Source organism: Oenanthe melanoleuca, chromosome 6 (genome assembly GCF_029582105.1).
Source record: "Oenanthe melanoleuca isolate GR-GAL-2019-014 chromosome 6, OMel1.0, whole genome shotgun sequence".
NCBI classification, from domain to species: domain Eukaryota; kingdom Metazoa; phylum Chordata; class Aves; order Passeriformes; family Muscicapidae; genus Oenanthe; species Oenanthe melanoleuca.
In genome coordinates, this window is record NC_079340.1 from 19,052,797 (window position 1) to 19,063,016 (window position 10,220).

Genomic DNA, 10,220 nt, shown 5'->3' on the forward strand with positions numbered 1-10,220 from the left:
GCTGTCAGACTGCCTGTACAGGGATAAATGTATCATATTGCTCACACAATAGGATCAAAGAATGTAATGGCAATAAGAATTGGCAAATTAATAAAAGCTTCTCTATTTTGAAAATTCTGAACCATTACTCCAATGCAATTGACAGATCTTTGCTGATTTTTTTAAAGGTTAGGGAGGAGAAAAATAACTTTGGTTTCCAAATTTGGGGTTCCACCCTCTTTCAAGCATGTTTGACAATGATCAAAGGCCAAGTTGGTGCCATTCAAAAGACTGAGGAATGAAATGAAAAGAGACCTAAAGGGCTTTTGAGTCACATAATAAAATGTGTCCCCAAATGTAATACATTTTTCAGTGTGTTTTCCAGATGGCAGGCTGAGCTTCAGCTCACTGTCTTTCTCCTGTCTCCCCCCAAGTTATCAGCTGTAGGACAAGTCTGTATCCCCAGGTGTGTCCTCTATGTCACCTGAGAATTTAAATGGCAAGAAGTTCCTGTAGCATTTTATTACCTGTGGCTCATCAAATAAATCCATTCTAGTGAGAAGCAAAATTTCCAGTGTTTCAGTCAGGCATTCCTTAGCCATATCTGCAATACATGTATTCAAGCTCTCTGAAGAATTCTCAGAAGAAGCTTGGAACTGAAGTGTTGGTATAAATGAGACCAGAATTTGCCAACTGTTGTTTTTCCAGCATCAGTCAGTTCTTCAGAGCTCCCTGCTGAAGTGTGTGAGGACCTGTTTCAGCAGGCTGAACCCTCAGCTCTGTATCCTCACAGACACCTAACTGTGGTAATTCTAGGTGTGTCTGTACCTACTGCAGGACTCACCTTCCTTTTCCATGTTGTGGATTCTGTCTATACCCAGATTTTGTGTTTAGAGTCATGTGGTACCTGGAGTTTCCAAAATCTGGAAAGAGATGTTTACAACTTGAAAAAAAAATAAAGATGGAGGAAGGAGTTGCAGGCTAAATTCACCTGAGGTACTTACTACCAACAGTGGTGTTGTTACTTGCATTCAACAGAATTTGAATCAACATTGGGATAAGTGTTGTTTTATAGAATTTCTTAACAAATGTTTAACTGAAAATGTTCAGGCAATTAGCAGTGTTCAGGTTTTATTGCATTTTTCTTAAATATGTTTTGCTGGGTATTTTTTAAATTATTTTAGGTTACCTGTGGCACATACCTGCTTCAACCAGCTTTGTCTCCCTCCCTACAAGAACAAGAAGGAACTGAAGCAAAAGTTAATAATTGGAATTTCAAATGCAGAAGGGTTTGGTCTGGAATAAGATTAAATACTCCAAGAACAGCATTTTTATGTAGCATTCACTCTCTTCTGATTGTGCCTTTAAGCTTTTCATTGTTGTGTCTCTTGATACTGTGCCAGTTTTATTGCATTTAGATAATTTTTTAATTAAATATGACGTGTATGGGTTTTTTTCCTGAATGGCAATATATTTGCTGCTTGCTTTGTCACAGAAAATAGCTTTCTTTGTACAAAAAGCTCATCTGTTTGATAAATGAAACCCAACTAAGACAATTCCCAAGTTTTAGGTTTTTGTTAATAGCACTTTATGATTAATCATGATTCCTTTACATCAAGGTATCCCACTGGGAGGTAATATACAGAATATTTCTCTGTTGGTAAATCCCAGTGGTAGATTGTTTTCAATTAATATTAATAATAGAAAAACTATAACATCAGCATGTAGCCATTTTTTTTTCACAAAGGCAAATAGGAATTTTAGTCTTTATAAACTGTATGTAGTTTTATTCTGGTTTTCCTTCTCAGTGAAACCAGCTGTGTAAGAAGTATGTAAATAACTGCCTGTGAAGAAATAGGGTTTTGATAGTGCCATTTACTGCTAAAAAAATTATTTTTTATGACTAAGAGGTTTTAGATGATGTATATTCAGCTTTTACACTTGACTGTACAAGAGTGTTAAAAGGTATTTTTTCAGCTTGAGGGGATTCAAGTTCAAGCTACAGGTATTAAGGAATTTGTATGTTCATTCTTAACAGCACACTAGCCAGATTTATTGTAGCATTATATTAAACAAAACTAGATATTTAAAATCAACTCCACATCTGGTGAAATGCTTTAGGAAGAGAATTATATCCACAACTGGTGGAAAACTGATATAGTGTATCATGCTATCATTTTTTGCAGCAGCTTTGTTGAAAGTCTTAAATAAGCTGTGACAAAAGTGAATACAATAACATTTCTGAAGAATGTTCCAACACTCATTAACATGGAGACCAGCATCTAAAAAGGTTTTGTGTTTTTCACTGCAAACTCCGTGAAAATAATTCTTGGTATGTCTGCTCTGAGTTAGTAAATTAGCAGCTGGGGAAGAAATGGCACTAAAATACTGAAATATTTGTAAGTCTGGGTTTTATTCATTAAGTGGAAAGAATTTATCAGCATGCAGTATAGTATTTTTAAATATGAACAACTACTGTGTGTTCTGTAAATTTTTCTTTCAGCTGAATAAGGCCCAGATCACTTGAGACACTTTGGCATCTAATTTGTCAGCTTTCCCCATTGATTTCTGCTGGGGCATGGATGCATTACTATCTTGTAGTGTCTGTACTCAAATACTATATTAGTCTTCTTTCTTTCTTTCTCTGTATTATTTACATACAATCAACAGATTTTCAAATGATGAACAAATTAATCTGTCTAATTCATGATTTCAAAGTTGTTCTGGATATTCTTAAATAGCTAAGTGTAAATTTTATTTTTTTATTTCTCCTAGAAAAGTTACTGGTGATTTTACTGTTCTATTGAGGCAGAGATAAGTATTAGGATCTTTTAGAATATTTGACACTGTATTCATAGTGCTGTCATTGAAACCAGTAATAAAATTTCCATTGGCTTTAGCCTGGAACTATACTAGGTTAGCACAAAGAGTGCTAAAAGCAGCACTGAAAAATTCTGCATTTTTACATTGTATCTCCTTAATGGAGATTTTAAAATTAATTATAACTTGCAGGATTTCAGATGTTGAGAAATAAATCAAGCTTTCACTGTTGCACTGAATGAACTAGATAGCTGCAAGCAATGTTAAATTTCTAACAACTGAATATGGATGTAAGTAGAAACCTGGAAACAAAGACCTACTGCCTTTCCTCTCTTTGTAGAATTGGATTCATGAAAGGTTGGCTTATGAATAAATAGCTATACTGTTTATCTGAAAACATGGCAAATTAGCCAAAATATTTTTTTAAGGCTTAAACCCACTTTTAATAACTATTTATCTACTATTGTTAAGATGAAAGCTTTATCTTTTCTCCTTTTCACTGAACTGCACTTTGCCTTCTGTTTAGTTTTATTTATTGAAGCTTTTTTTGAGATAATGTGTAATATTACCTCAGAATTCTAAAAACGCTATTGTATTTGCATTAGTTTTTAAATCAGATTGTCAAAGACATTTTATATATTTCCTGATGTTGATAAATTAAATAGTAAATTTTGTATTTGTTAAATGAAAGCATTACACTGTATTTATGAAATAAGCCTCTGATAATTTTAAAAAATTTATTCAGTGGTGTTTTGTTGTTCTTGTGTCTTGCCCTGTAACCCAGCAAATCTTTTTTTATCTCCATCATTGTTTTGTACTGTACAAAAGAAATCTGGTTTGTATAAACTTGTTCATTACTAAGTATCTATTTTTATGTATTAAAATTGTCCAGTCATTAAATCAAATATTTAAAATGCTGACTTCACTTGTATAATTTCAGATTTCCAAGATTGGTCATAATGGGTTTAAAACCACAATCAACCTCTCTGCTTTTGGTTTATTTTTCTTTTGAGAAGTTTTCTTTTATCGTAACAGTTCTGCTGAAACATTGCATGGCTCACTGCAAAGAAACTAAGTTTCAACAACCAAACACACACCAAGATGTAGATTTCATATTTGTAGTCAAAATTGCAAATGTTCTGGTGCATCCCATGATGTAATAATGCTGTAAAATAGTATAGGTCTTCATCATGCATCCAGCAACTGGGGTTGTTCCATGTGGGGAAGACAAGGCTTTGGGGACATGTAATTGCAGCCTCCCAGTACCTTAAGGGGGTTTATGAAAAGGAGGGAGAGGCTTTTTATTTGGGCAGATAGCAGCAGGACAAGGAGAAATGGTTTTAAAATGAAAGAGGGCAGGTTTAGATGAGATGCTAGAAAGAAGTTCTTTGTTCAGATGATAGTGAGGCACTGGAACAGGTTGTCCAGAGAAATTGTGGATGCCCATCCCTGGAAGTGTTCAAGGCCAGGCTGAATGGAGCCCTGAGGAACCTGATCTAATAAATGGCATCCCTGCCCATGACCTGGGAGTTGTAAATGTGTGATCTTTAAGCCTCTTCCAACACAAACCATTCTATGATTCTGTGATTCTAACTTAATTTTCCTTTTTTTTTTTTTGCTACCTCAGTTGCAAGATTACTTGGAGGTGCAGGAAGAGGTGAAGCCACAACCTCTTGTATGTTTTATGTTTTTATGTTTTTTAACATTAAAATCAAGAGGGACAGGTAACAAGAACCTGTGCTTTCCCATGGACACAGAACTGTTACCTTTGTACCACTCAAGTTACCTACAGATGGCAGCAAAGATGAAGATTCAAACAAATTAATTAGAGGTTAGACTTTCCTCTTAGCTAACAGTAGATATTATAAATGCACATAATGAAGAAAAAAGTCATACCTTAAAAATTTGTATCACAAATCTTTGCAGATTTGCAAAGTCAGCAAATATAAATTGACTTTTAGCAAACAAATATGTAAAAAGGAGAAGCAGCCTCTTGGATCTACTTTTGAAAGTTTTGGTTTTGAGAGCTGGGTTTTGAAAGTGTTTTCTCTTTCCATTAAAAGTTCCTGATGTGTTTTTGGGACCAATGAAGGACTCTGCCAAAATCTCAGAGATGAGATTGGTTATACCTGACCTCTGACCAGTCAATATCCTCAAGACTGGTATTTGGAAAAAGGTTGGAAAGCCTGGCTTGCCTTGTCCTGTTTCAGCTAGGGATCAGATGGCTGCCATGGAGCTTAAAACTGAAATGCAGTATTTCCTTTTGATTTTTTGGCTAAAAGTGGTGAGATTCCTTCTCTGTAGTAGTAGTTGGTGTTGGTAGTGGTCAACTTGTTCCAGAAGCAAATATTATACCCGTTGTAAATCTACATAGCTATGATATTTCATATTCCTTCAGAACTCCTTCTTGAAAAAATGAAAATGTCTGAAAGGTCCCTGAAAGGCTCTGGTCTCATGTCCTGACTGTCAGACAATAATGTGTTTTTTCTTCTAGAGCCCCTGGGTTTTTTCTAATAAATTTGTTTGGGTGAAGTAATTTTTCAGACTATTTCTATTGTTTTTTAAGGGTCTGTACTGGTGTATGTGTTGTTAAAGTTCCTTGCACTTTTAAATATTCATGTGTATAAGAAAATAATGAGATGGCCTGGACAGCCACAGCTGTTTCACTTGTGTTAGAAATGTTCTAATTAATAGTGAAGTAGGTTTTGTTGTTAAATTAATGAGTGAAAATGGCCCCCAGTGATCTGCACCTTTCAAATTGTTAATTAATTCTTACTGAATTATTTGAACCCCAATGGCTTAACGTAAAACACATCAGCTCAAGGAAGATGAAGAGATGATCTGGTGAAGGAGTTGCTCATTAGTCTCTGGAAGGGTGGGAGAAGTTCACATAAGTTGGGCAAACTAAGTTCAGTTCTGGACTCCTCTGCAGTACTAGAGTTAATACCTATGTGCATAATAAAACAATATATCAAGTAATGTCTTGTGTGTTTTATGTTCTATTACAGCAAGACTTCATTTACCTTTTTTCTTTTCGCCATCAATTTAATGATTTGGTACTTCTAGTGAGTGAGACTTTTACTTTTTGATGCAGTATTTTCTTCCCATGAGGGTCGTCCTAGATTCTGTAGATATGTGATGTTCAGGTTTAATTTAAGGGCTTCTTGTTTATTTGCTGCTTTAACTCCATAACATGATTTCTTATTAACCAGGAGAGATGAGTCTGTTCTCACAGAGTCATTAGTTATCATAACACCAGGGTCTCTGGCTGCTGCCATACTATGGATAATAACAATCCAGCCTCCACTGGCATTGCCAGAACAGAACTATTTGTAGCTACATTATTTAATTCAAACATCTTGTCAATGGGTGAGTTTACTCAGTGTACATTCAATCTCTGCTCTAGCAGAGAGCTAGAACATTCATTTCTTTTGCTGTTTGTTTTGTGTCAGTAGCAATATTGTGGAAGTCAAGAACTGTGTTTTATCCCTGGAAAAATCAATCCAGCTGGATATAAAGTAGCTAAAGCACAGTCATTTTTGAAAGCTGTGGGGTTTAAACTCAAACATGTGGGTGTTGGTTTGGATTGTCTTCTGGTGAATTTATGTAACCTCACATTCCTGGTTTCCAAAGACTGTGGTGGCAGCATATGTACTGCTTGGGGCTTTTTATAGTTGGCCTTGATCAATGGTAATGTGCCACACAGAGCAAAGAAGGCACTTAATTTTGTCATCTTGCTCATCTGCTTTAAAGAGGGATCTTTTCCCAAATTTTTCTGGATTCCAAGATGGAGACATATCCTCCTCAGATACTTGAAAACCCTGACAAGACATGTTTTGGGATATTAAATGTATATTAATTATTTAACATTTATTAATAGAAAATTTATTTAACCATGGCAGATAAATGTGACCTGTGTAAAATAGAGATGAGCACAGTACCGGAATAGAAGAAATTTACTTCCTTAGCATTTCGATGGATTTGCTTTTTAGTTGGAAAATTCAAATTTTATTTCCTCAGTTGATGAGGTTTAATTTTTCTAGGGTAGAATATCTTAGAGAGTTTAAGAACTGAAAATCTTTTTTTTAATTCAATAATTGTTAGATAAAGCTAAAATTTGAGTTAACTATAATATTTTTCTACATGCACCTCTGTGTAGTGCTTATTGCATTGTCTAATCGTACTGATATCAGTAAAGTGTTCTTCATCACTTTTCTTTTGAAATTCCAACTTTTCTGGTAATTTTTGCCATGAAAGAAAAGTTTTCCCAAGCATTGAAAGCAGTCAGTATTGATTCAAACTGAAAGTTTTAAAATAATAACAGACATTTGTTCCTGTTGCATATAAACAAGCTCATTGCATTTTGGTTTGGGTGGTTTTGCTTTAGGATCCAGAATCTATTCAAGAGCATATTTCTGCACATTGGCTGAAATGCATTAAGCTGTTACATCAAATGGCACATTCTGCCGGGTGAAAACTCTCTTTTCAGTATCTTGAGCTACTGGAAGTTACTGCAAATACGTGAAAAGGATTCCCAGTTAATAATTGTTTACATTGCTTTGTTAGTTGCCAGATAGGGGCTGAAATCTCCTGGGGTATTTTAACCAAGCTGTGTTTGAATTACCAGGGGTATGTTTGTTCTCTTACTATTGATCATGTCGTAGCCCATGCTGGTCCAGTTTCTACTGGTGATGGGTTTCACACCCTTACAGGAAATGTTTAAAGGTATTTCTTACACTGACAAATTTAATACCATTAATTCTTCATTTCAAAAAGGGAGGTCAGTTTCTTCAACAGTCTATAATGTTGGTCAAGAACTCTCAGGTACAGAACTAAATTCCCAAAGAAATTAGTTTAAAAACAGTTTTATTTTCCTATACTAAACGTTGAACAGCATCCTATAATCAAAGGTGTTGAGGCAACATCCACAGCTGTATCTTCTGTCCCTCATTCCCTGGTTGTTTTTGTGTAAACTGCTGTAGGCATGTAACAAAAACATGGTAAATGCTTTAGGAGTAAGTTTTTATTTGAAAGTGATATTGTTGGAATTATTTTATGTCTTTGTTACATCCCTGTGTAGAAGCTACAGTTGTGTGTGGTTTTCCTTTGTAAGTATTGGCTGTGGGTACACTGCAGCTGGGGATCTGAAGGTGTAATTGCTTGCATCATTTTTCACATCATTATTTAAAAGAAAAAGTGACCTTCCTGTGTTTCTCTTCCCTCTTCAGGGCACTCTGACACATCAAGGCTTTTCTATTTTATGGTGCAAAGGTACTCTCAGTTTATCTTTCTCCCTTGAATTTCTTCTCAATTTATTTGTTGCTGGCTTTATTACTAGGGCTTATTAATTCTGTATGACATAAGCACAGCTGCTATGCTTAATCATGCATTCAGTTAGCATTTTCATACTTGTAGGTGTACTGGGAAGATGAAATTGCTACTTTCATGCAGCACAATCAATCCTTGATTAATTTCTCCTGTCATTACTTATAGCAACAATCTGCATTCTTTGTATAGTTCTGCTGCCTTTCACCATGTTCAAGACCTACTGTCATTCATAATACAGTAGATATATAATTGTGATTAATATGAATGATAAAAAAATAGAGGCTTTCACTTTGAATTTTCCTAGATTAGAAAATCATCTCGTTGGCTATTTGTGACCATTTTTTCTATGTTTTTGGGTTTTTCTTCACTAGGTATCAGATTTTATTTTATATTTACTCAAAACACAGGGTAACTTAGGGCAATTTAACAGGCATTTTAGAACTGAGCTGTCAATTGCTCTCATGAGTTATTTGACTTGTCTGTCCTTATCCTAGCTACATGCAATGTCAATCCTGTATTTGCAGCATATTTTCATAAATCAAAGTGTTTCTAATATTAAGGAAAAATACATAGAGCTGCTGGAAAAGGATAATGACTTTTGTCTCTAGGGTGCAACTTGTAAATTTGTCTCTGCCTCTTAAGATTAAAAAAAGAAAGGCAGATTAAAAACAATGGGCTCAAGGTGGTGGCAGGGGGAAGTGGAAAGCATTGCTGTGCTGTTCTCTCATTTTTGAGGAACTAGACAGACACTACATACTGAAGATATCCTGGGACGAAAATCCCTAAGGGATAACACTTCAACCTTCAGATCAGTCATTGTAACTCAATCTGCTCTTCCTTTTTGTTGGCACTAGTTTATTATTTTAATTACCTTGGCTGTGGGAATCCTTAAAATCAGAGGGTTTTGGATAAGCTGCATAAAAGCATGTCTCAGAAACAGCAGAACTGCAATTTAAGATTTGTCAGCAGAAAAGTTCTATGAGATGTAGAAAGCAAGGACAAATAGAACAATGGTCTGTGTATTAACACTTGGCTAGAATAACTCTTTAAGCTGCAGAAAAGTATATCTAGCAAGATATTAGGAAGTTCGAAGCTTAATAATGGAGCTCTGTGTATTTTAAGGCTTACAAGCAGGTATTGTATTCAAAATAAGCAAGCATTGTTTTAACCAAAGGTATGTGTACTCATAGTGGTTGGATAGAACTACTGTCAATATGCTTTTGCTTTTTGTGATTGGTCAAAAAACTTTCAAAGTGCATTGTAACATCACATTCTGCAGCTGCTGCCAAGGACGTGACCTGCTGGCATCTTCCCATTGTCCCAGCCATGTAATGAAACTTATGATTGGAAAACATAAAGCAGGTGAGATGTGTTCCACAGCAGTCCTGTCCCATTTGTGATTTTGTGCATAAACCAATAGCCAACATTAAACTTGGGGTGTTATTTTTTTTCCCTACTGATCTTGTCATGGCCCAAGGCTTACCTAATTTATATTAGTCGTGGGATTCTCTTGCTTTGAATGTCAGAATTGAGCAAATGACTCTCACTTAGGAGGTGAGAAAGAGAACGAGGCTTGTCTTGGACCATATGAAATCCCATCCTTTTCAACAACATGTAAAAAGAGTTTAACAGTTTCAAGTCTGTCTAGAGGGACCCCTTTAGAAGCCAGCCTGATCAATGCTGGTGGGAGATTTTGTTTGCTGAGCCAGCAGAGAGACTGCAGCAGGGTTTGGCAGTGCAGCAAGCCAACTGCAGCCTTTCCCTCCGGCTCTGAATGCTTCCCAGTTTTTCACTTTGAAGTCATTGCCACTTGTTTGTGTCAGTCAATGAAGGCTAGATCACAGCTGAAGCTCACTGGCTATCTTGGCTCTATATTCCATTCATGATTTCTCGATCTTTTTTAAACAGGTTTTGCTAGAAATTGATAAGTGGAGGTGAGCAAATAAATTTGAAATGTAAGCTTGTTACCAAATTGATAGATTAGTATGTCAAATTCTTGTCATTTATTTTGAAGAAAATAATTATTTTAAAAAGCTCCAAAATCTATCTGCCTTCTCTAGGTTTTACTTGCTCTTGCTTTGTATTTTATGACC

The 10,220-nt window shown here is 35.5% G+C and overlaps 1 protein-coding gene across 1 annotated transcript in view; it reads left to right on the forward strand.

Annotated features, from left to right (window-relative positions):
• The window catches only part of HECTD2 (HECT domain E3 ubiquitin protein ligase 2), a 33,354-nt gene extending 29,635 nt beyond the window's left edge, over positions 1-3,719 (forward strand). The window contains exon 21 of the mRNA XM_056495218.1: positions 1,164-3,719. Coding sequence (XP_056351193.1) covers positions 1,164-1,284 — 121 coding nt within the window. The 3' untranslated portion in view covers positions 1,285-3,719. The remainder of the gene's footprint in view (positions 1-1,163) is intronic.
• Positions 3,720-10,220: the final 6,501 nt, after the last annotated feature.